Below are 27747 nucleotides of genomic sequence, written 5' to 3' on the forward strand. Positions count from 1 at the left end.
ATCTCGCTCTCTCAACCACGTTGCAAACTCCTCCTCCGATAACTTTACGGGTATTGGAAGGAGAGGAGTTGTAGAAAGAAAAGGAAGAGGCGGCGGCGCCCGAAGCGCCTCAGCGGCCCACAGCTTTGAGCTTGAACGGTCAAAGCGCGAAGAAATTAAAGCAAACCCGACCGCGGGGCGGAGAGAACATCCAGCCGCCACGCCACGGACGTTTTGAGCGGAGCGTGACCTCCCACTACAGCCACAGTCCTCAAAGTGCCACGACATCGAGAAAGCAAAGCAAACGATTCATTTCCCGCGAGCCGCAGGTAGGACCCGCACTGGAGTAAGTAAGTCTGTGACTAAGCGCGTGCTTACAATGGAGTCAGTGAGAACAAGCCGGCCTTGTTCTTTCAGACGAAGCGTCCATAAGACCGGGCTGACGACTTTTCGGCTTCGTTCTTTCGTGCGCAGCGGAATATCCCGGGTTAGCCCGCGCCCCGCAGCGATGAAAAAGATTGGGGCTACAGAAAGCTCCACATTTACCTCTAAATGGCAGCAAACGGATACAGAAAACTCCAGTTCTGTAGTGCCAACCAGTGATCATCCGAATGTTTGCATACTATATCGGGGTAGGACTAGCAAATATACTCGGGCTGCTTGCCATGGGCCAATGTCTCTTTCTCTCTCTTGCTTTAGCGGCTCATTTTAAGCAGTGATTGGGTCCAGTCTTGAGGAAGTTAAGGAAATCTGGAGACGATTTGGGGAGAAAAAGATAACTCTTTCACGTATAAGGTGGGCGGTGAAAGGCAAGACGTGCGAATAGCCAAGATTTCCTCTAGCTGGGGAAAAGATCGGAACGGGCTTCCTTCCGCCTCTGACTAAATTGTTATTTTTCCGAAGCTTGTCTTTCTTTCTCCAGAGTTTGGGGGCTTTTCTAGTATATTCTGTCATAGTATAAATGTTTTCTTTTCAGCCTAAAAATTTTCGAGCTACCGCAAACTAAATTCACTGAGATAACGTTGGCCTGAAGGTTAATATTAAACTACAGTGTAATTCCTTTTTCTGATGACAAAAGGTGCATTTTGTCTTGGATTTATTGCTAAATTAATCTTATCTTTTTTAATTTTAGTATTTTTGCTGAAATGATGCTAGGCAGAATTGAAGAACTATTTGTGGGAGCCATAGATTTCGTCACAAATTGAAAATTCAAAGAACTTGGACTTTAAGTTTCTTAAGGAGTAATCAGGACTTAAAGGTTCCAGTGGATAATCTAAAAAATATTCTGCTGTTTTGAAAAATATTCTGAAATGTGAAATTTTCCCTCTCTATTTTTCTCATAAGAAGTAGCAAAGAATTTTAGTAACCGTGGAATTTTGTTGAGTTAAACATAATATATTAACTTTAATATTGAAAATATTGACTAATTTGAATGAACAAATAAACATTTAAAAATGGATAAATACGATGATCTGGGTTTAGAGGCAAGTAAATTTATAGAAGACCTCAATATGTATGAAGCTTCCAAAGATGGTCTCTTTCGAGTAGACAAAGCTGTTGGAAATAACCCAGAATTTGAAGAAACCAGAAGAGTTTTTGCTTCAAAAATGGCTAAAATTCATCTGCAGAAACAACAAGAACAAGAGGAACTGGTGAAAGGAGCCTCGGGGGCTTTGAATGGTGGATTTAATTTTAGTGGTCAGCTTCCAAGTTATTTTGTAGTCAAAGACACCACAGAAACAAATAAATTGCATCCAGGAGAAAATGTTGCTAAGCCCCCTTTGTCTGTATCATCAACAGTATGTGCAGGTCATCAGCTCGCTTTTCCAAGCCAGCCTCAATGTCACAGTGATGGGGAGCGAACAAAAATATATCAAGATGACTGTGGATATAGCAACAGTCTACAGAGTTCAGAAACTCCTGGAGGATCAAGCTGCCACAGGTCAGGTCAGACAAACCCAGGTGGTTCTAAGACAGTTCTTCCTTCCCTGTCATGGGATGAACACAGCAATGGTGATAATCAAACAGGTGTTCAAGGAAGGAGGAAAAGTGCTGGTAAGCTTTGCAAATCAAATATCGGCTCCCATTTATGGTCAAACAGCCAAGATGGCTCATTGCAGAGAAGCCCTACAAAACCTCATGCGGATCTTCATCTCTGCCAACAATCCCAAACCCCTTACAGATCTTCAGAAAGTGGGTATGGAAGTCAGGAAAGTGGAAATGAAGGCTCTGGACTTAAGAGCTGTATCCAAAACCTAACTTGCCAGAGACCATCTTTTTCCCATGATAGTACCCCCTTGTCTTCTTCAGTTGGGATTGATGATGAATCAGCCATGAGATATTCACAGCAGAAATCTCCATCATGTTCTGTTTCATCAGTACATTCTTCTCAGACTCATCAGTCTGTTAATTTTCATCCAAATAAAAGTAGTGGAGACAACCACCCAAGGCACAGCAAAAGCACTCAACCTTCAATTTCTACTCCAGTGCCTTCAAGTGCAGATTATCAGCAGCACAATATTCATCCATATACTTCAGATCATTTTGTAGTTCATGGTCAAAATCACAGGCTTAATTCTTCTGGCTCTGGTCTGAGTCTCGAACAGAATTCTATCACTGCAACATCTCATGGACCGATGATTTCTGATGTTCCCAGATCTCCTTTTAAGGAGAGTATCGCTGTTCAGCAGCATGACTCTGGTCCCCAAGAAATGTCTGGTTCTGCAAAAATAAAATTACCTTGTCAGATGCTCCTTTCACAGCAAGACCAAGGGCCCTCTACTGCTGAATTAAAATTAGAAGCTCTTACTCAGCGCCTGGAGCAGGAGATGGATGCATGTCCCAAGGCTGACTACTTTGGTAAGTATTTGTATTTTCTTTATAGCATAGTGTACATCTTTTAAAATAGTGTGTTTAATGATAAATGTTACAATATTTGTACCTGTGAACATACTTTTTCATGTATTTTTCTTTACTGTTGATCACTGGTTTAACTAATACTTTTAAAATTATACTTTCTGAAAACTACTATTTTAATGTAATAACTTAGGTAGATAATAAATTAGAGAAGAAATGAATTAAACCCCCTTTTTAAAGATGAACTTTAAAGTATGCAGCCCCAATTTTTGTTTCCTAAAATCATTTTTTCTGGAGCAATAAATTAAAAGCTAATAACTGAGTGTTTATAACCAACATTTTTGGGAATTTGGCAGATAGCATAAATAATAATATTGGCCACACACGTTATTTTGAAGTGAATGGTAAAAAGATAAGTGTTGCACTTAACTGTACAGCTGTGCAAAGCATTTGAAAGAGTTGTTTTACCAAGCACTTTAGCAAAGCAAAGTACTTTCACTCAGGGCATTACATCCTTTAAAGATTCACATAGCTGCTTTGAAGACTCCCTCCACTTGTTTTCATGTACCTCTACATATTTAGATAACACTTCCTGTTATGGCAGCAAATGCATGCAACAGACAGCCATGGACTGCTTTCAGGGCAGCCATGCCCATTTTCCAAAGGATGCTGAGGCCTTAATGCTTCAAGGAGAGGTTATTTGCTCATAATAATGTATTTTGCAAAGCACCTGTTTCAGATTCTTTGCAGTTGTACTTGATGGTAATCTGTTCTGATTTTAGATTGTTTTTGTTTGCAACTAAGTCAACAACTTTCCCAGCTGATGTCAAGGAATAATTGCAAAGTTGGCTTTCAATCCCTATTTGTTGGACTCACTGTATGGTTGTTGGGATGAAGTGCCAAGACTTTTCATTATTTTAGAAGGAACAGTTGCTGCTTAAGCTCCTCACCTGTGTAAATGATAGCAATGCAATGAGTCAATTGAGGGCACATTCTGTACAATTAGTGGCACATTCTGTACTATATGTTGATTGGGCATGCATGTCATGCTGATTCATAATGGGTTTGTTTGGTATTGGTGCTAGTCACTGTACCCATAGTCCTCACCTCATGATCACAATTGAGCCCAACATTTCCATTGCTAAGTTAGTTTTGCCCCCATTTTATACCCTCTCTTGCTACAGTTGTTAAGTGAATCACTACAATGGGTTAAGTTAGCAGTTAGGTGAATCTGGATTCCCCATTGACTTCATCAGAAGATTGCAAAAGGTGATCACACGAACCTAGGACATTGCAACCATTATAATTACATATCCTACCCTGAAAATAAGCCCTAGCTTGATTGAGGGGGGGCTAATATAAACCCTTCCCCCAAAATAAGCCCTATTTTTGAGGTGAGGTGCATGCCTAAAAATCAAGCTAGGGCATGGTAGGACTGCCACAGCCAGGCTTCCCACGCCCCGACACTTGCCAAGCTGCTGCCGGAGTTCTTCTGTGATTGCTTGCAGCCACATGACTTGTTTTGGACTGGTGCCACCACTCGCGGCAGGAGGCTGCATAGTGCTTCAGGCCGTTTTGCTACTCATAGCAAGAGGCCATGTGGCACTTTGTGCATGCAGCCATGAGTGGCAGCATTGGCCCAAAGCGCTGCATGACCTCCTGACGCAAGTGGCGGTGCTGGCATGATTGGTGCCATGTGGTATGCGGCCTTGAGTGGCAATGGCAGCCTGAAGCACCATGCGGCCTCCTACCACAAGCAGTGGCAACGATGCAATGTGCCACGTGGCATCCAGCCACAAGTGGCAGCAAGTGGCTGCTGAAGAAATAAAGCAGCGGTGTGACAGGTGTCGGAGCATGGGAGGCCTGGCTGCAGTGCTCCTAAGGTAAGACATCCGCTGAAAGTAAGATCTGGTGCCTCTTTTGGAGGCAAAAAAAATATAAGATCGGGTTTTATTTGGGGGGAAACACAGTATTTCAATATGGTGAATGCCTAGATACAATTACTAAGCAAGTTATTTATTAATCATATTTTTGGGGAATTACTGGGCATGTAAGGAATCTTGTAATGAAAGTAGCCAATGCTACTATGAACCTTGGTTTATAAGTTAATATGTTGTGTAAATTCAGCCAATTGATGGTTCTTCTGTAGACAATCGATAAAAGGCCAAGACTTAAATTGATGTTGGAATTTAGTCAGAGAGTGAATATATAAGTTGATGAAGTAGCTGCACTGTATTATACTGTCCCTGTGTTAGGAGGTAAGCAGGCAGAGAGGAATGACTATAAATTCTCTAAACAGTTCCTTGCAACTCCTTGTGTTAATGAAGGATTTTCCTTCAAAAATAATGCAGCGAGTATAACTAGAATTTGTAGAACATTTAGTGCAACTTATGTTAAAGGCACCAGTTATGAAAGACTGTTAGAGACAGATATTCCAAATCATTTTTTAAAAAGACCAATTAAATATGGCATATTTAATTCTCAAGACTACTGTGTGCCCCAGAAAACAAGACCCATCCAGAAAATAAGTCCTACTCTGATTTTTTAGGGTGCGCCTAATGTAAGCCCTACCCCCAAAAATAAGCCCAGAGGAGTGTATATGGCCAGCACAGGAGACAGTGAGCGTGTGGACCACATAGGAGGCAGTGAGTGCATTGGCTTGCCCGCGACTGCGTTGAGCCAAGAGGCTATGGGGCATGTTGAGATCATCTGCCTGGCATGGCTGCAGGCAAATTGAGCGATGGTGGGATGGAGTGGGCAGCATGTCAGGATTGCCTGCCCCAGCATGGCTGTGGGCAAGCTGGGAGACAATGGGACAGAATAGCGGCACATCAGGATCACCTGCCTCCTCCTGTGCCTCTTCTTTTGCCTGCTGCCGGAGCCGCTATGCGAGCCTGCCGCGAGCCAGGTAGCCACACAGCACATCCGGATCGCCTGCCTCCCCCGCCTCCGCCTCCGTGCTCAGACTTACCTGTGCTGCACCAAGGGGACAGCAGACTGCTGCTGGATACCATCAGCATCCACATGCTCACCACCTCTTGTGTGTGCTGGAGGTTGGGGCACCTGTCTGGACTGATCACCCTGATATCATGTTTCCCTGAAAATAAGTCCTAATGCATCTTTTGGTACCAAAAAAATTAAAAGACCGTGTCTTATTTTTGGGAAAACATGTATGCTTCCTATTGTTTATTCTTTCCTTCAAAATGTGTTGAATAAAGGTGACATGTGTTTCACTTTGCAGACAAGACTTTAAAAAACATTTTGATGAAGAATAGCAGACTTGATGAGGTAAAGAAAAAACAATTTGCTGTTTTGCCTTATTTTCTTGGTACCTGGAATATTCTCATTTATAGCCTTATGGGTGGTTCACATCATACAGACAAGTCCTGTGTTGTTGACTTTCTCTTTTCTGTTCAAACCTTTCTTCATGTTTTATTTAAGTAGATTTTTTAAAAAACTTGAGAAAAGCTGCATACCAAGAAATAAGATGTTTATAATTTATCTTGTAAAATCATAAATCTCTTAAGATTTCAGATTCTTTATTTTTATATTTATATTTTGAAAACAGTTTTAGATACCAACTATGGTATGCCTTTCCTGTACAGGGTCAGTCCAGCAACTGCAGGACTATTCTAGCCCATCCTCATATTTGGCTTACAGTACAGTACTGTAATATGTAGTCTGGAAGTTGTTGCTAGTGCAAAATGCAATAGTCAGGTGGCTTAGTGGACCCCTCCCATCCACATGTTAATCTTACTCTTATCTTAGCTACAAGTTACTTCTAGTTTAAGATTTAACTATTGACATATAGGCCATAAAATAAACAAAATATCTGTTAGATTGCCTTCCCCATTATAAACCTGCACAATCACTAAGATTATTTGGAAAGATTCTTTTATGGGTTACACAATTAGTCTCTTGCATATAAGACTTTTCAGTGGTAGCAATTGCATTTTGGCGTGCTTCCTAGGTTAATATTTGAAGTTGTTATTAAATTGTTTAACCACTTAGTGTAAACAGATTATTCTGTCTTTTAGCTCCTTTTCATTTTTAATACAAGGTAGTAGTGCATGACTTGCAACCATTCAGTTGGTGAGCTTTTAGTGTTACAATGGTCATGAAAAAAATGACTTGACCATTTTTCACAATTATGACCTTTATGCAACGCCACCTGGCCTCTCAGTGCTGTGAGGACAGCGTCCCACTGCCTGCCGAAATCAAGCAGGCTTGAGGGGTGGGCAGCATTGCACAGGTAACGTCGACTCTCACATTACTCGCAGCATCTCCTCCCCCGGAGCCGACCAGATATGTGAAATAGGAGAGGGCCATTTGCTGGCCACTTCCAGACAATGGTGCATTTCTTCATTCCTGAAGAAGGGTGACACCTCCCCAGAGTGCGCCCATGGGGCAGGGCTGATGCAGCAGGAACCGGTCCCTCGCTGTTTCCAGGCGGCCTTGTAGAGCTAAGACTAAATGTGTTCCAGCATGGATGGCCACTACAAAATTATGCATTGGCTCCCGGCCGGCCTGGGCTGGGGCCAAGGCAGCAGGGACCATTCCCTTGTTGTTTCCAGGATGGCTCTACGGACCACATGAAACCACTTCGCGGGTTGGGTTTGGTGGGCAGGCCTCCTGGTATAGAGAGTCTTAAAAAGTTAAAGGTAGAAAGCCAATAAGAATTGCTGTAAGAAATAGGAAAAAAAATACCCAGAAAGCCAACTTTAGCATTTAGATGTGAATGGGAAAATGTATCATAAATAAAAATGAAAGAAAATTTCATCCCCATTTCATGGGGCTACCCTTGAAAAGTATTCGGAGACTACAGTTGGTCCAGAATGCAGCCGCGCGAGTGATAGTGGGTGTTCCTTGATACACCTATGTAACACCTATCCTCCGTGAGCTGCACTGGTTTCCTATTGGTCTCCGGGTCCAATTCAAGGTGTTGGTCATTACCTTTAAAGCCCTATATGGCTCAGGGCCAAGCTATTTGTGAGACCGCCTACTACCTCATAGTTCCCTATGTCCAGTTAGATCCCACAGGCTGGGCCTCCTTCAGGCCCCGTCGGCCAAGCAGTGCCATTTGTCAGGGCCGCGGAGGAGGGCCTTCTCTGTGATGGTGCCCACGCTTTGGAATCAGCTCCCCCCGGAGATTAGGACCGCTCCCACCCTGTTGGTCTTCCGTAAGCTACTTAAGACCTGGCTTTTCCGGCAGGCCTGGGATTTATAAAACCTTACCCCTGGATGATTGTTTTTGTATTGTTGTTTTGTTATGTTTTATGTGTTTTTTATTGTTAGCCGCCCAGAGTCCTTCGGGAGTGGGGTGGCTTATAAATTTTAAAAATAAAATAAAATAAATAAATCTCGAGTTTAAGGAAATCAAGGAGAAAATTATCAGAAGCATGATAAAGTAGTATTGAGAAGACCTGAAAACTGGTGGGAAAATTTCAGTTCTCAGTTGAGAAAATAGATTTCTTACTAGATATTGGCAAAAAAGAATAAAGTACAATAGCATTGTAAAACAAATAATGATATTAAAGGGTATATTCCTACTGAATATCGATATAAATGCATTGTCCTTTTGGACATAATTCCAAAGTAGATTTCATCCCATTTAATTATTATTCACTTATTAGACACATTCTTCTGTTTTCCTTAACACATATACAGACATCCTGTAGTATTAAATAATAATATTTGAATAAATGTTATTTAAGTCTTCCAGTCTTGGCAGTTCATAGTTTTCAAAGCCAATTGTAACCAATGAGCATAGTCTACTGCAGAGGTCCCCAACCTTTTGGACACCAGGGACCAGTTCTGTGGAGAGAGGTTTTTCCACGGACTGGACGGTGCGTGATTTTGTGTGTTGCCTGCATCCTGCAGATGGGGCTTGGCTTGTTTGTGCAGCCCGGTTGCTGGCATGACACGGCCCAGTACCAGTCCACAGATCAAGGGTTGGGTACCCCTGGTCTACTGGATTCCCACTCCTGCTACATACGACAAAAGAATGAAATAAATGAATATATGCATGCATTGGCACACTTACTTCCTAAGCCAGTGCTGTAATAAAATAAAATAAAATAATCATAGCATTTAGAGGGAAGAAAATCCTTTTTCCATAGAGCATTTTTTCCTTCTTTGAGCATATGAACCTTGTTAAGGTAATAGGATGATGAAATTGCACAGAATGTGTTTGTTTCTGATAATTAAAAAGAAAATCTGCTTAAATTTCCTTGCTTCTCACTGCCTTGTTCCTCCTTTGTCTGCTTTAATGTAACATTTCATCAAATTCTTGATGCTATAAAACTAAATATCTCATTTAGTCCTGGGGATAATTTTTGAAATTTTTGTTATTTGTGTAATCTGATTCTAATAAATTATCTTTTCCTCCTCCTCCTCCTCCTCCTCCTCCTCCTCCTTCTCTTCTTTAGGAACCTGTGTGAAATGCAACAAAGGTGTATACGGTGCAAACCAGGCCTGCCAGGCAATGGGGAATCTCTACCATGATGGATGCTTCACCTGTGGAGCATGTAGTAAGTACCGTAACTATATTAAACCAAACTCTCTTATCGTAGATGCTATTTAAAGTGGAAATTCTGTGCTAGTAATTGATGCCCACATATCATTTTTTTTGTACTATGACAAGTTCCTGGTGCTTGAAAATGTTTAAAGCTAACTTTGGAAATTCAGCTGTCTTATTAAATTTTTGCTCCACAAGAAGTAGAACTCTACTATCAAAAGTGAGCAAAGTCAGACATCCTTTGGTGTCTACTTTGGCAGGAAGTGGAATTCTCTTTGCCAACATTTTCATGTTTCCATGCATTTTGCAGGTGAATATGGCAAAATCCACTTAGACTGACTTTTGTACAGGTTCTGGTGTGCTTGGTTTAATTTTTGGGTTAGTTTCTTGTTGCTAAGCGGTTCAGGAATCTATCTGCTTCATGTTTATTCAAGTCCAGTTTTCTAATCTTCCACCTAAATATTTACACTTATTGACATACTGTCAGGCAAAATTTAGGAAAAAAATAGTTATGCAGAAGAGGAAAATGAGGTATCTCCAGAAAATCTGGAGTCAACCCAGGAAATATTGTATGTTTTTCCAAAGGAGCTTCTGTTATGGTTTCTCCAGTCACAATCTATGCCATATTTTATTTGGATGGGACTCTGAATAACACATTATTAACTCCTCTGATAACTCTCAACATCTGCTACACTTTTTATTTATTACTGTTTACATATTTTAAACGAAGACAACTGCTCTTGGAATTTGGTAACTAGACTAAGGAAGAGTAAGCTGCAAATGCTCTCTAGAATGCTCTTATGATCAGGGTCCCCCGCTCTTCACTGAATTTATCTGGGTTGAGGAAGTACGGAACCATCAGACTGAAGAAACAAAAATAGGATTTCTCTCAGTGATGATAGATAAAATCATAACAAAACAATTTATTTACAAAATGCAGTTTAAAAAATAAAATACACAGAAAATAATGACAGTTAGAACAATTAATCATGACAATTAATTAATCAACCTGCCTCCAGAAGTTGTGAATGCTCCAGCACTGGAAGTTTTTAAGAAGAGACTGGACAGCCATTTGTCTGAAATGGTGTAGGGTTTCCTGCCTCAGCAGGGGGTTGAACTAGATGACCTCCAAGGTCCCTTATTGTTGTTGTTGTTCGTAAATAAGTTTTAAAAAGGTAACATCGATGCATCCAACAAATAATGTAATTGTTAAGTTATACTATCAAACAAAAAAAACTTAATAATAAATTAGAAATCCTAAAAAAATAATGTTATATTGGTATACATTGCCTAGATTATACATTAAAGTATTTATTCTTGGAAAATACAATAAAATCTATGTCAAAGGGAAACATAGTGTATCACTTTTTGATTTGTGGTGAAGGAACCTTTTCAAATATTGATAAATTACACATTTCTTGAAACTTGTTTTTGAAACCTGGAATAGAAATATTTTCCTTGATACCTAGAAAAGTAGTACCTTTCCAATCTGTCAATACTGTTCCCCATTATAAACAAGTTCCTTTAAAACAATCTATGGTTTCATAAAATGTAATTCAAAATACCATTAACATCTTTAACGTGAAAACATTTATCCATACATCTACCTATATAAGTTACAATACTGTTCCAAAATAAAACCGAAGTTGGATATGAGTTAATGGACCTTATATGAGTTACATTGTATGAGTTAATGTATCTCAAGTCTGAAAAGAATTTAATATTTTTAATAGTTGCATTCATTGATACACCGTTATCAATATTTTAGGTCTATATTATGTAAGTGGGAGCCAGGTGGTATAGCAGTTGAGGCATCAGGCTTGAAACCAGGAGATTGTGAATTCTAGTCACCTTTAGGCACAAAGCCAGTTGCATGACCTGGGACAGTAACTTACTCTCAACTAAAAATAGGCAATGTCAAACCACTTCTTAAAAATCTTGCCAAAAAAACTGCAGAACTCAACAACTCAGATTCTCTGAGAATTGTACATGATTGAATGGAAGAAAAAAATGTGTAAGTAATAAATGCCAGTAATTTGAATTTCAAAGATATTTTAAATTTCCAATACACGTAATTTCAAAATCAGACTGGTTTAAACAACATCAACAAAAATGACAGTGTCTCAGGCATCCTTAAGGTGATTAAGGTATTTGGTCCATATTAAGCAATCAAAGTGTGCTTGATTCTATTGCTGCTATTTTGAATTAGGCAAAGAAAAATTATCTGAAGTTTTTGAAATCCTTAAGTTTTCATTAGGAAGTAATTAGCTTAAAATAACTACTACAGACTTTGCTCATACTTTCTAGTACTATGTCATACCATCTGTTTTAAAAGTAGATTTCTTCCATAAAGTATTGGAATAATGAAATTCAGCATCAAAATCCAAACAGCTTTCCAATAGGGCTTAAATACTTCTATGATTCCAGAGTTACTTCTGCATAACTTAGAAAGAAGTGATTGTAATTTCTTCCTCCAAATAATAATATATTTCTGAAGGAAATGGAAATAAAATACATTTCTCCCTCCTTAATCATGTCTCTTATCTACCAGGCAACTAGTTTATTCCTATTTCTGAGCATACTATATGATAGAGTTCCCCAACCTTTCTGGCTTTGCCAGAGGGGGGATGGGGGATGGTTCTCTGCTAGCATGTACATGCATGTGCCCATTGCTCAGGCAAGTGTGAATGCACGCATGTGCTCACCCGTCACTTCTGCGACCCAGTTCCTAATGGCTCAAGACCCAGTAGTGGGTCACGGCCTGAGGGTTGGGAACCCCTGCTATATAGTATATATTCGGTTTGTTTTTATGTTTCTCTCACGATTTCTACCTACATACAAATAACAGCAAATACAGGTAGTCCTCGACTTACAGCCATTTGTTGTGACCGTTCAAATTCACTATAGCACTGAAAAAAGTGACTGGTGACTGTTTTTCACAATTGTAGTGTGATCAGAGCTCAGATGCTTGGCAACTGGCATGCATTTATGACAGTTGAAGTATCCCAGGGTCATGTGATCACCTTTTGCAATCTTCTGATAAGCAAAGTCAAAGGGGAAACTATATTCACTTAACAATTGTGTTACTAACTTTACAACGGCAATGATTCACTTAACAATTATAGCAAGAAAGGTTGTAAAATGGGGCAAAATTCACTTAATAATTGTCTTGCTTAGCCCCAGAAATTTTAGATTTAATTATAGGTGTAAGTCAAAGTAAAAAGGAATCCCATTTGAATATAGAGAATGCAGTTTGCATAATCTTATAGACAGATTGATAAAAAATATTTTTTTGTCTTATTCAGCTTGTTTTGATTTACTGTTTTAAATGTATTTTGGTCAGTATTATATCAGAATTAATATATACATAATTTATATGTGAGCAAAATAAATGATAGATGCCAATAAATCCTACAAATTGAATCTAAATATGGTTTAATTTGAGATTATCTTGAATAATTCATTCTGTAAGAATGAAATTATCTTGAATAATTCATTCTGTAAGTCTATGCCAGTTTAAGTTTGGAAGTTCCAATATTTTCTGACTTTTTTCTTCCCACATAAATTTATAACTAGTAATTTTGTTAATAAGCATTGTAGAGTATTCCAAATTTTCCTTTCCTGTATTTTTAACGGCAAAAAAAACACCTTCTTGTTTCTGCTAATAGTAATTGTTGTATAAATAAAACATTGGTTTTGGAACTTTGTGAAGATCTTACAGTCACTGAAAAACTTTTGAAAATTACAAATGAGTCTATTTTCTAATATTGGATACTGGCCTGAAATTGCCATCTCATGCTATTTCGGTCCAATAACATGTTTTATGCACCCTGCGGTGTGAAGTGAGGATGAACATTAAGAAGCCAGTTACTTTTAACACAAGTTTCCTAGTAATCTTGTAATCAGTTTTTTCTGTGTTATTATCCATCTAGCCAAATCCTGGTTCTAAATAGATCACTTAAGTGTAGGTAGAGTAAACTTTTTGAGATCTTCTGGTTACAGAACTCTGCAATTAACCTATAGTCCTTCCCTGTCCTTCCCAGTTCACATTCATGTAAATTATATAATAATATAAATTGTATCATCTAGTCCGGTGGTGGCAAACCTATGGCACAGGTGCCAGAGGTGGCACTCAGAGTCCTCTCTGTGGGCAAGTGCGCCGTCGCCCCAGTCCTAGGCCTTCAGCTGGGTTTTATAAAACCTTTTCATTTTAGGCCTCCGCCACCGTGTACAAAAAAAAAAGATTCAATCAATTTCAGCTTCTCACAGGAAAAAAAAAAGATCTTGCAAAGTTGGAATTAATTGAACTTTTTAGTCCCACTCAGTCTGCTGTTACCACTGCAGCCATGCCCACCCAATGGGCCACACCCACCCAATGGGCCACACCCACCTAATCGGCCACACCACCCAGCACCCAACGATGCATAAGTGGGTTTTGGGTTGCAGTTTGGGCACTCGGTCTCTAAAAGGTTTGCCATCACTGATCTAGTCATATTACCACAGTTTTTTAAAACAAACACAATGCAGAATTAATTGACTGTTAAATGATTTTGGTCGTCACACATGATAACGGCAGCCTTCCAAATTGAAGGATTTATTCAGAACTTTCATCCCCCACTAATTGTCTGAGTACAGCATCTGTTCAAAGGATATTTCAGTGGATTCTATTTTTATTAGCCACTTGTACTTTTAAATATTAAACTGAGAGTAACAAGCAGCTTTCTAAACATGTTTTGTTTTGTAATCATTTGGTAGTGATTTTTTTTATCACAAAAGATATTTTGTTATAAATTTTGCATAGCATCCAGTATGTTTGCATTTCCTTAATGTCACTGAAGATATTTTATATCCTTTTTCCTGCAAAGAGAAGTAGAATGAAAGAATACCCTGAGCATATAAATCACCCTTCTGCTTGCATTTAAAGAGTAGGAAAAATCTAGTAATTATTTTATTATACAGTCACATTTCATGGATAGAGTTATAATTTTATGCATTCTCACTCCAAAATTAATTCTAAAGCCATGGAATATGTAAAAAAGAAGATAAAAGTGATTTTTGTTTTAAAACCCTTCATGATTCACAGCCAAGATATTTGAGGAAACTTTCTACTTCTAGCGATGTCTGTCTATTCAGTAAAACCAAGTAGGACAGGCTCATTAGATCACCTCACTTAGGGACGAACTGCCATTGCATGGTCCAAAGAGCCAAGTCTTCTCAAGTGCAACCCTCCATTGGATTAATTCATAGATGATGCGGAACCCACTTATTTAAGGATTAGAAGAGTAATTAAAGCTTGGGGTGTTTTTAAAGAAAGCCCCTATGGAAAATCTGATGTAAGCCTGATGCACCCATCCTGAATTGTGTTTGGATGACTATTGGTCCTAGATAGCTATAATCATTTTGGTAATTTTTTGTTAACATTTTTGTTACGTTACTTATGTTCTTGTGTTATATGGTTTTCACTCTGTTGATATTATTGCTGTAGGAAAGAGTCCTGCTCTTTCAAAGTCATGCTGGATGGTAGTGGCATATAAGATTAAATAAATTAAATATAAAATAAGCATAATAAAATAAATGTCAAAGCTTAATGATTCCAGTAAGCAATTTCATCTTACTTCATGTAAGTATTGCCTTTTTGCAATGCTTAAAGAATTGGCTCCACAATATAAAAGCATTAATTTTTATTTATACTGGCTTTGGATGGAACAGCTTTTACAGCCATGTGTTACAACTGGCAAAAACATGGCCCTGAAAATAAATATTTTTTGTTGTGAGTGTAACTCTCTTCACTCTATAATTTTATCATAGGGGTTTCATAATCTTTCTCTGAAGTAGCAGATATCTATCATGCTTATGCTTATCATATCTCTGAAGTTTGAGCCAAGAAAGGTAAAATCTATTGCTACTACAACTTTTTTAAAATTTCAATTTATTTATTTATTTGTATCCTGCCTTAGAGCGGTCTAGTGGCCTAGTGGTGAAGGCATTCGCCTCCCATTTGGAAAGTTGAGATGTCAATCCTAGGTAGCGGCAGATGTTTCTCTCTTAGAATAACAAAAAATTAAATATATGCTATGAACTCTGCATGGCATCAGGAAGAGCATCTGGCCAGTAAGCATTCAGCTCCATCTAGTCGCTCTAACTCTACCCCAAATTAAGGAATTACAAGGGTTTAAAAAGGAAAAAAAAGGAACATGCCTTTATTATTTTTACAAGTAACTCAAACACACCCAACACACTTTCCTCCTCCTATTTTCTCTACAAAAACTGTCCTTTGAGGTGAGTTGGGCTAAGAGAGACTGATTGGCCCAAAGTCACCCTGGCTTTCATGGCTGGGGTGGGACCTGAACTCATGGTGTCCTGCTTTCTAGCCTGGTGGCTTAATAACTAGATCAAACTGGCTCTCTGACTTCTTCTGTGATTGCATTGGGCTGGCATTATCTGTTATTAACATCTTTTTCTTTTTTCATTTTTAAAATATTGAACAGCAGGCTTTTGATTCCCTCCTTTCACTTCAGCAAGAGAGACTTTAAGCTTCCTTAATTCCAGCCAACCATCATGTATTTTTGTTGTCTCTCCAAGCGATTTAAATTCTAATTTTTATTTCTTCTGGCCCAGGATTTTTCATGGTATATATTGCTTATATATATGATTAGTTGGGGGGCAAGAGACAATCTTGGCAACTCCTTTCTCATTTTTGATATATCTAATTACTCCATTTTCCATTCTAATTCTTGCTTTTTGATTGTCATACAATGAGATGAAGTGGTCTTGTGCCCTGATGCCAATAACTTTAACTGGTTAAAAGCCTGGATACTTTTTTCTAGTGCCAAAAATATAGTTAAATGGGTACAACTGTGCCTCTCTGTGGGAGTGCCTAATACAAAGAGGCGTGCCAGCACCAAAAGGACTTTCTCATTTTGTGCCAGGTATATTCGTTATCGATCACCGTCAGCCAGAGCTTTTAAGATATAATATGTTAGGCTGAGTTCTCAGTTCTCTGTTAAAAGCATAATGTGCTTGTATATTATCTGTATGTCTTTAGACAGTGATGAAGAAACAGTACATTTAAACTGTAAAAGTCTTGGATATGCATCTGTATCATTTTTGAGATACTGATTTTCAACTGCATTTTTATTTCATGCTAACAACTGTGAACAGAACACAGGTATGTCATAGCTTATTATTTGTCTAACAAACAAACAAAAAGATTTGGCAATACCAAATATCAAATAATGGAAATAGCTCAAAATCTCAGATGTTTGTATATTGTATTTCATACTGATGACCTGTTTTGGGTGTACCCTTTACATGAAGCAAGAACTTCAGGTATGAATAGCTAAAGTTAAAGCTTTCTTTAAGCTGGTAAAGGGAGTGGTATGCGTATATTCTGCTCTTGTTGGCTTTGTGTGTTTTTAAATATTAGATTGTTGATTAACTACCAAGTTGGTAAGCTGATCATGCTCTGTCCTAAACTATGTTCCATTAAAGGAACCACACTCACTTAAGTTTTGCACGGGGAGAAACATAGGGGAGGTAAAAAGAAGGAGCAATGGATATGGGTTATAAAACAATAAATAAACAATAAATATCTTGGTTGCAGATTGGCATTAAATAATATTATTCTTATTCAGAAGCTAAATTTCATTCTAAATATTACCGTGGGGTTAATTATGTGGTAAATAGAATGGAGAGTTATTTTCTATTTGTTGCAGTTGTAACTATGCATGCACCCAGTTTGCACAGATAAGATAAATTGGAGGCCCATATTATATTGAAGCAAAGCGTCATGAAAACAGAGTGAGGATAAAGTTCATTCGGATCCATCTCTTTTACATGTACTTGTTGGCATAATTTTTCAGATCATCTTTTTCCCATGACATAAACCATTTTATCACTTTTAGGATATCGCAATATCCAAATACCACCAGTCGCCTAGCACGGTGTCAAAAACTTGATGACCAAAAATAAAAAAAGGAAAAAAAGTGATAAAGTACAGGTAGTCCTCGACTTACAACAGTTCGCTTAATGACTGTTCGAAGTTACAATGGCACTGAAAAAAGTGCCCCCCCAAGCCACAGCCCAGCTAGATACCTGCCTGCCCACCTGGCGGTGCTCTTCCTCCGGTCTGAGGTTTTCATTGTTGTGAGCATTTCTGTTGGGGATTGGCAGCAGAGGTGGGGTGGGGGGTGTTTGGTTTTTATTCTGCCTGTCTGCTGGGTGGTTGCAGCAGGTTTTGGTCACTTCACATGACCCTGGGACACTGTGACCATCATAAATATGAATCAGTTGCCAAGCATCTGAATTAAATCACAAGACCCTGGAGATGCTGCAACATTCCAGCTGATCGGCGCTTCTTCTGGGCTCAGCAGAAGTGCCAGGATCAGCACTGAGCTCCAACTGGAGCCTGGCACTGATCCTGGTGCTTCCACTGAGCCCTGACAGCCCCGAAGAAGCGCCGATCAGCTGGAAAGCGGCACTGATCCTGGCGCTTCTGCTGAGCCCTGACAGCCCTACAGCTCCAGCCATCTCTCGCTCAGGCTTGTGCGTGCTGCCAATGGTTCAGCTCATTCCCCTCTCCCGCTACCACTTTTCTAGGATGGTCGCATACCACCTGCCAGGTGCCAATGTACCACAGGTGGTACCCATACTACTGGTTGAAAAGCCCTGACATAAACTATTCAAATGAGTTGTTACTTTGCCCTGGTGTTAAACATTTTATATTTCTACATTCTGATACTTGATTTTATATTTTTGTTATCCTCTAGGCCGGAAATTGAGAGGGAAGGCCTTTTATTTTGTTAACGGGAAGGTGTTTTGTGAAGAAGATTTTCTGGTAAGTATGCTGCAGTCTTTCATGATGCTGACCATGGTCAAAAAAATTGTTTTTGTCAGAGGTGAAAGGATCCTTATTCAACATAAAATGGCAACACAAATGTTGCTTATGAACTAGTTGTATATATTTCAGTAGTTACAGTAACATTATGGACTGGATGTATTTCATTGGCAGCTCTGTGCTTTTGATTTATTTTAAAAGTAATGTAAAGAGTTAAACAAATCACTTCTCATCAACTTCCTCTGATTAAGAATCTCTCTAAAAATGAGATTAAATAAAGCAATCAGTAATGATGACATCTTTCATAAATGTAGCATTGTGACATTTATTGATGATTAACATGTTTAGAGCTACAGGTACATAAAAATAGAATCTAGATTGTGATTCATATATTTTTTCTAAGAATACAAAGTACTTAACCGAAACACCAAATGTGGCATGTATTTTCTTGTCTCAGTTCTACTTCTGTTGTTACCAATGGCACTATGTGCTATGATGCAAACTGTGATTTAGATAGGGATGTGTGATATCAAGATGCAAATATGGAAGGGTTGGGTTTGCATTGTGATATCTTCAAAGATGTTTTTTTCATTTTTTTTATCACTGGGTTTTATACCAGAGGCCTGTATGTCTACTAAAATGTTTGGGTTTTATGTATATTTGCTGAGAATTCATGTGTTTCTAGTTAACAACTCAGGTGACTCAGCATTATTTACCTCAATGCTTGGAAAAGAGATCAATAATGTTTCCATCTTGCTGAAATTTTAACTGGAGATTTTATTTTCTTAGTTGCCACACTATATTAGCATTTAGGAAGTTTTTAAAAGCAAATAAATGAGAACGGCTTTTAAGACTCCTGGTGCCAGAGAGATCATTTGTTGGTGTGATAAACAATTCTGATTTTTTTTCTTTTTGAACTGCAGTATTCAGGCTTTCAGCAGTCGGCTGATCGATGCTATATATGTGGTCATTTGATCATGGATATGGTAAGGGACATTTTATATATGGAAAAACCAGTGGAAGAAAGAAGAACAGTGTAGAATAATGCACTAACAGTTCAGTGTGCCAATTTAGCTTACAAGATATATTTCTTTCAAGAAGTAAAGCAAGCAAGAAAACATTCTAAATATATTTATGTAAGCAACTAAGAGAAAATGCAATAAACCAGTACTACAGGTAGTCTTCAATTTACAACCAGTTGCTTAACAATTGCTTCTGACCTAAATAAAACATCATACTGACCCCACCCTGAAGCCACGTGATTCTGATCTGGTTGCTTGGCAACCAGTTCATACTTACAACAGATTTTCAAGCAGTTGGCAAACAGAATGACCATTTCTATTATTTCATCTTCCATTTTCTGCAGAAAGTCAATGGGGAAGGCAGAAAAAAAAAAAAAAAGCAAGCTGCTGTGGCCTGCCAAAGAGACTCCCTCTTGTCTCATGGGGGTTGGCTGAAAGAGCGGCCTGCTGAGGGGATTTGAACTCCTTCAGTGGAATGGAGAAATGGAGCTCAGATCCTAAAGATCTGAGGTCTGTTCCTATATGCACCAAACATACTTCCTTCAATGCCTGGATAAAAATTAACATCGACTTGTGGGGTAGAGAAATATGATATTTTCAGGATCTGAGCTGTTATTCCCTCCTGCCAAAGCCATACCCTTCTGCCACTCCTAGAGATGAGAGGAAACTGAATGGAAAGACAGTGAGCTAAGATAAGGAGCATGGGATGGCTCAGGTGGCTGGGAAGGCCACATGTGAGTGTCCATCTGTTGGGCTGAAAAATTCTGCTTGGATTTGGACAGGATTTTCAGCACCTGAGTAGAGCCTCCCAGGGTCTCCCCAACTCCTCCTGAGGCACCCTGCTCTCTTTAATCTGGGAGTCTGGTAACGTGCACAATCATATTAGCAGACGGATGACCACAACCAGAGGTGCCAGGATTGTGATCATTGAGTAAAGCAGTCATATGGGCTGAGAGAGTCACTGCCTTACAGTCACCTAGCCACTCCAATCCTTAGCAGTATTGCTAGAATTAATATCTTGTTTGAAAACTCCTAGTCAGTATAACATAGAATTTTTTGTTATTTACTCAATTATATCAGGAAAAGGTACAGACAAGAAAAGTCGTTTTAAAGAAAAAAAAGGGGTCCTTGATTGTCTCTGAGCTTGAGTTTAAAATAGTTCTTGAGTCTAAAATAAATTAAACAAAGTAGCTAGTACATTAATTTTGGGAATCTTTTTAACTCCAGCAAAATGTTCTTCCAAAATGAAAAGTATGATCCAACATACTGGTTTCTTGTCAAATGTAGATGTTTGTTTCTTCATGGATTCTAATCCTCACAAGTAGCTTCCAATAAAGCAACATGAATGCAAAAAAGAATTGACCTTTAAAGATATTGCATCATTTTGTATTTTTTTTTTCTTGGCATTCATTGATAGTATGGTTATAGTTATCTTAAAAACTGATTTGAATGGTTGATTTGAAATTATTCTTAGAAGTTATCCGGTGTGTCATAAATTAAGGTGCAGTAACATAAAGAGCTATGTAAGATTCACAATTGGTTTATATGTTAACTCCAATATGGAGGTTTCTTTCTCTTTGCTGTGGTATGGTATACTACGAATATTACCATATGATAAAACTCCAACAGAGTTTTCACCAACATATATCCCAATTGATTATCAAACACTAGACAATATTGCAGTTTTATGATGCGACCTATTATTTATATATGAATACAATCCTGATTAACATTTATTCAATTCTTTGTATTTTTAGAAATGCATTTTAAAATTCTACATGCTTTTTTTTTAAAGGAGTAAATTTTTAATCTCTTATTGTAGATTTTGCAAGCTTTGGGGAAGTCATACCATCCAGGCTGCTTTCGTTGTGTGATTTGTAATGAATGTCTTGATGGAGTGCCATTCACAGTAGACAGTGAGAACAAAATCTATTGTGTCCGAGATTATCACAAGTAAGGAAAAAATTAAATTCGAAAAGTTGCAATCTATATAATTTGTGTCCAAGTAACTAATACAGATTTAGAGTATTATTGGTATTTGATGAAAATGAGTGCATGGGGAAATTTGTCAAAATACCACGGACGTACATTTTCATCATGTTCTTTCTCTAGAAATAAGTGTCATTACTATCTTTTCATTACTACAAGTTCACTAGAAAGTGAACAAGGCCCTGTTTTTATCATATTTAAATGACATGTTATTATATATAATTATTTTATTTTCCTGCTTGAAATTCAATATTAGAAGCAGGTTTAATTAAAAATAGCCAATAGAATTATCAAGCATTTTTATTATTTATTAATTGACATATATTGGATTTCTGCCCTAAAATTGTTGCATTTTAAAACAAGGTAAAGGAAAGACATTAGAACATGAGGAAATGTCAGAAATAAAAGAGTGTAAAATACAAATATAAGTATTTATTGCAATTTCATACATGGAGAAATTGTATTGAAGTAAAGCAACCAGCATGAATACAAATGGTACTTTATCCTAATAGAAGTAAGAGAGGATTGAACAGTAATATATAAGTTGTTTCTAATTTATGGCTGTGTTGTAGCAGATGTTCTGATGAATTCAAAGAACATTGATTGGTGGGACCTAGAAGACAATTCCCTCCCCCCATAGCTCCCAGCCTCTGGAACATTTTACCTCTGTAGATCAGGTTGTCCCCTAACCCTGTTGGCATTTCTTAAGGCTCTAAAAGTCAGATTCTGTCCCAGGGCCTGGGACTCCTGAGAGTTGGCAGGGGCTTGCTTCTTGATTATGCCAGTGCTTTCTTTGTGTTGGTGCTGCTTGATTGCTGTGTATTTATGATGTTTATGATTTTTTTATTTTATTTTAACTCTGTTTGATGCCCAGCATCATTTGCTGATATGGGCGGCTATATAAATTGATAAATAAATAAATCTAAAGTACTTCGATGCCTTGAAAACAAAACAAAAAATGAAAAAAAAAATTCAGAGAGACAGTCTTAGGAATGTACAATTAAATAATAGAAAAGTGAAGAATTTTGCCCTATTTATTTCCATTGTTAAGACTGGAGTAATAAAACTGTGGCCTAATAGACAATGTTAGTCTTCAACATTCTTTAGTCATAGCCAGCATAGCCAATGAGAATTAAACACTTATTTCCTGATACCTTTAGTAGAACACCCACTTTCAACTCTACATTTGTCTGATTCCCTAGATTTGTAGACTTCTACAATTTCAGCAGAATAAGGTAGAAGAATACCGAAGTATTATTATGATTGATACCATTTAAATTGCTATTACCTTGTGTTATTTTTCAATGCTCCTCTCAAGTTTTTTAAAAAGTAAAAACATTAACACATTTTTTTCTTGCAAATGCCTTTATTTTGTGTAGAGGGATATGCAAAAATGGGATCCTTAGTTGTTGTCTGACATGGAGAAATTGGATCAGGTTGCATTTTAGAAGAAAACTTGAGAATTAGTATAGAATGCCATCAAAAATAACATTTAAAAAAATCAACTGAAACGATTTAAAAACTGATAGAATCTTAGATTATCTTTCATTTTTAAAAAATGTGTTATTTTTTTTTGTGAAGAGTTTTGGCGCCAAAATGTGCAGCTTGTGGCCTTCCTATTTTGCCAACTGAAGTAAGTAATGATATTTCTTTATATTATTTTTGGTTGCAGTGCTTTTAAATAAATCCATCTCTTTTTTATATTGCAATTTCATATGATTTTCCTCCCCAAGTTTGGAAAGTGCCTCTTACTGTATTCTACCATTTTCATAAATGCAAATATGAAACGCCATTTAAGTCCTCGGTGGACTTAAAAATTGATAACTAAGAATTTGCGCATCGCATTCAGCTTGTATTCATTGTGGTTGTTTATATAGGGTTGTAAAAAATCTGATAATGTTCAACTTTATATGTTCTCGTAAGAGGCAATATCCAGCTGCTTTTATTTTTTAAGAAGCTGAAAAAAGGTTTTATGTGATTTACAGGGGGATAAATATGGGAAGAGTGTTTTCATCTTTCTTTTTGAAATTTTGAATTTGAGATTTTTTTATTTTATTTTCCATGAGATCCTTATACATGATTTATCTTATGGGACATGGCAAGAGTTTCTTTCCTGTTTGGTTTCTTTTTCTTTTGATTTGGTTTCAAAGCACCATGCTTGATGTGCTAAACTGTTTGATAATATTAAGATGTATTGTAGTGGTTGAGATATAATAAAAAATTCTTCTGTATTTGCATAACGCTTTACATAAAATTAATATACCACAAATTTCAACTACAATTATATTTTTTAAAAGCAAAATGAATACACTGTGTGGTTTTGTAAAGTGGGATAAATCAGAGTTGGTGCCCTTTGGTTTTATGAATAAAACACATAAAAGACTTTTAATGGTATACAAATGATTTCATTAACATGAATTAATTCCTAAAAGCTCACTCAGCAGCTAATTAACACTTATTACTTGATATAAATGAAGGAGAACTTAGGTAGGTAACTCAAAATGCTTAAGTGCTGTTCATATTAAATGTTATCTCTTATTTAAACAGTATAATGAAGAATTTGCCATTTAATTTGTCTCCTTAGGAGCCACTGACATAACTTTGAAATTTAATTATAGTATTTTGAAAACTTATTTGATGTATATAGCAATAGCAATAAACATACTAGTTCATGTTTTACTTTTGCCAAAAGAACATTTCATAAGAATTAGAACAATGTGATTTCTCCTTTAAACAAATAAAACTTTTACAGGGATCTGATGAGACTATCCGTGTGGTGTCAATGGACAAGGATTATCACATAGAATGTTACCGCTGTGAGGTAACTACAGTGTTCTTGAATAAACAGTATATTAAACAAAGCTAACGATTTCTAGGAATTGTACATATCCATAGTTGAAAACTTTTATTCCGCAAGTGCTGGAAATCCAGCATGGGAAAGTAGAGATTTTAAATATTGCACTCAGTGTAATTTTTGCTCATTAGCAAACCTTGTTTAATGCATATAATTCTTTCAGTATATAGACTGGAAATACATAATTTGCAAATAGTTTTAAAAACTAGTTTTAAAAACAAAGTCTTGTAGTTCTTCTACTGTATTACTGTATTCTTCTACTGATTTTAACCAAGGCTAATATTTTATGTTTAAATTAAATTATAAATCCCTGAGAGAGATGGACAGCCTAGAAATGCAATAGATAGATAGATAGATAGATAGATAGATAGATAGATAGATAGATAGATAGATAGGGATGGATAAACAGACAGACAGATAAATATGCCATCCATGATAAGCCAATCCATAGTTCATTGGGGGGTGTTTTTAATAAAAATCAGAAGTAAACACCAGTTTTCAGCAAAAAATGTCAAATGGCAGTTACTGCAATCAGCAGTAAATGAAGGCCGATTACCGAGTTTCCGAAATGGGTCATGTGATCAGGAGATGGTGGCTGACAGACCTTTGGAAATACATACATACATACATATATACATACATACATAACCTTTTGGGGATTTGTTGTAATTTTGAATAGTCACTAAGTAATCACTTGTAAGTCAAGGACTACCTGTAAGTGCTATCTTTTGGTTTAAGATTTATGGCAAGAAAATCAGATTTCAGTCATCTTAGTTCTGCTGATAAAATGCTTCATTACTGATATTGTTTCTTTTCCTCTCCTCCCTCCCCCCCCCAATTATAAAGCCTGACTAAAATAGCATAGATATTGTGATATTTGCACACTCAAACAGTTCTGGGTATATTGAATTAGCTATCACAAAGAGTTATGTTTTTAATGAAATTAAAAATTGAATTTAGCCAATTCTCCAAAATAGAAATGCCTGGTTCTCAGATTCTCCTACATAATGAACCAATTAGCTTGATAAGAAGAGTGTTCCTTATCAATAGGGACTGCAGGCAGATACTTTTAGGGAGGTAGCATATTTTAATGATTTACTTTTAACATGAATCGGTTGACCGTTACTTACATCGAGCAATGTGAGTGTATTAATCAACATTCTATTTCCTTCTCTTTTACACAGGACTGTGGAATGGAACTCAATGATGAAGATGGTCACCGTTGCTACCCATTAGATGAACATTTGCTTTGCCATTCTTGCCATCTTAAGCATATAGAAAAAGGCACTAGCCCTGTAGCTTCCTATTGGCATCACTATTAGTTGGCTAATAGTGTTAAAAGTTTCCAGAATCCTGTCAAAGAATCAGTAATTTGGGGAAGCAGTTGTATCCATATGGGAGTGAAGATCTTTTATGTGCATAGGAGACTGACAGGATACATATGGTATTATCCAGAGTACTTGTAGTTTTTCTGCCCGTAGGCTGAAAAAGGGGAAAGTGATATTTGGGTCATTTGATAGAAAAACGTTAGAAGCAAATGTGATACAGCCTTCCAAACTGTAGGTCTTCAGATCTGTACAGTATATATGTCAATTATAGTTCCTACCGTCATTTGTGAAGATGCAGTATATTTTAAAATAATAGAAAATACTTGTAGCTTGGTTTTAGATTTTGGCAGAGGTTTGCTCTCCAAGCTTGTTTTAATTTAGTTTCTGAATGTTTGGTTGCCAGATTAGGTAACATCACCAGCAGGATTTTCTTGTCCTATTTTCTTTAGCTTATTAGATACAGTATACATTTTACTAGTTGGTCCAGATGGTGACTGGTTTTGAGTTCTGTCAATGTATTAATGGGCTGTCTTAGTGAGCTTAGTGTTAATTTTTTTTAATGCAGGTTGCCTTTTGCCTCCCCCTTTATAATTTGATCCAGATTTCTAAAATTGCAGATATTTTGAAAACAATTGATCTGGTATTTTCCCCATTTCATTTAGAGTCCAATCTTTCTACATAACGTCAGAAATGAGACATTATGTACATGTGTGAAATGCCAGTGGTCAGAATAACCGAGAGCACATATGGAGACAATTGATAGATGTAGCTACTTTTATAACTTTTATTTGAGCACTTGAAACAATTTGAGATGATATGAACTTCTGAGGTAATTTTGTTTAGAGAAACACTGAGAATTATCTGTACTGAAGGAATAAAAATTAATATCTATTTCTTGAATTCTTGGTCCTTAAATCATAGATGTTATGTTTAATATGTCTGATATTACATCTTGTGTACTTGTTACTAATTCTTAGGATCAACCTAAGCAGATTAGATAATGTTAATTTAATTTTTTGTCCCAGATGTTTATCATTTGATTATCCATATAATACCCCAATTTATTGTGTGTCAATAAACTAATTTCACATCTTTTCTGGTTTGTATGTCTAACTTTAGAAATGGTCTTAGTCCTCATAAAATTGAAACCATTGCAATATCACAAATTCTAGCATGCTGAGGTGGGTAAAACCATGAGATAGCTCCATATACAAAATGATGCAGAGGATCCCAGCAACATTTTAATAAGAATATTGCGCCATAGTTATGAAGTCTGTATTTTTATATATACAGAAATTAAACATTTCAGGTATACTTTAGGAGCATTGCCTTGACAAGATAGATGGTTGATTGTTAAGGAGGCACATTAGTTGGTGACACTACTTTCCACATTTGTACAAGTGCAAGTCACTTGCTTGCAATCTGGATTCTTTACAGAAGGCTTCTTCAAAAACATAATTTGGCTGTTAAGATGTTATAATTCTAAAGGAGATCCCATCTAAAATTTTAAGAAGAAGAAAGGAGTTTGCTTTTTTAGCAGGTGAACTTAAAAAGAGACGAATCTTGTTCAGATGGGATGTTCCGATTGGAATGGTGGTGAACTACCTGGGGATATGTTATAGACTTAATACTGTTTCTCAAGCAAAAGACTTTTATACTTCGGTCCTGGGGGTATGTTCATCGCCATCTATTAAGTTTAAAGTTTTGGAAGAAAAGAAGATAGAATTGCAGTCTGAAGAGCCTATACTTATGAAAATTGGGAAACCTCAGTTTGAGGGGCCTCAACAAGTTGAGATGGAGGAGCAGAGGATAACCTGTGCAACATATAACTGTAAAGAAAAGGAGCAACAGAAGAAGGTTAAGGAAGCCTCACAACTATTGGTTTCTGAATCTGCGGGAGAAGTAGGATTTATAAATTTTTTGGAGCAACCTTTAAGGGTAGAATTGCAGTCTGAAGACCCTATATTAATGAAAATTGGGAAACCTCAGTTTGAGGGGCCTCAACAAGTTGAGATGGAGGAGCAGAGGATAACCTGTGCAACCATATAACTGTAAAGAAAAAGAGCAACAGAAGAAGGAGTTTAAGGAAGCCTCACAAGTATTGGCTCCTGAGTCTGTGAGAGAAGCAGGATTTATAAACTTTTTGGAGCTACCTTTAAGGGCAGATTTCAAAGCACTTCTTTCAAGATTTATGGATAAGAGAGACTGACAAGGATGGAGATCGAATGAAAATTCTAGATAAGAAGTTTAAGTTTAAGTACTTAGTTTAAGTATTCAAAAGAGTACTGAGTCTGTGGGAGAAGCAAGATTTACAAACTTTTTGGAGTTAGCTTTAAGGGCAGTTTTCAAAGCACTTCTTTTGAGGT

At 37.2% G+C, this 27747-nt stretch overlaps 1 protein-coding gene across 3 annotated transcripts; it reads left to right on the forward strand.

The window, feature by feature from the left end:
- Positions 1-8: 8 nt before the first annotated feature.
- Positions 9-26476, forward strand: LIMD1 (LIM domain containing 1). 3 transcript variants are annotated; one of them, XM_039336133.1, is made up of 9 exons: positions 9-329; positions 1112-2838; positions 9264-9365; positions 18121-18188; positions 19112-19174; positions 21033-21163; positions 22781-22832; positions 23952-24020; positions 25238-26476. In XM_039336133.1, the coding sequence occupies exons 2-9, from the start codon at positions 1434-1436 to the stop codon at positions 25373-25375; spliced, it is 2028 nt and encodes a 675-aa protein (XP_039192067.1). In that variant the 5' UTR covers positions 9-329; positions 1112-1433; the 3' UTR covers positions 25376-26476. The 3 variants fall into 3 exon arrangements, with proteins under 3 accessions (XP_039192067.1, XP_039192066.1, XP_039192065.1); XM_039336132.1 differs by having other exon boundaries at positions 9-325; XM_039336131.1 differs by having other exon boundaries at positions 9-308.
- The last annotated feature ends 1271 nt before the right edge of the window (positions 26477-27747 follow it).

This window comes from Crotalus tigris, unplaced genomic scaffold, assembly GCF_016545835.1.
Source record: "Crotalus tigris isolate CLP2741 ecotype Arizona unplaced genomic scaffold, ASM1654583v1 scf7180000017666.27876245, whole genome shotgun sequence".
Lineage (NCBI taxonomy): Eukaryota > Metazoa > Chordata > Lepidosauria > Squamata > Viperidae > Crotalus > Crotalus tigris.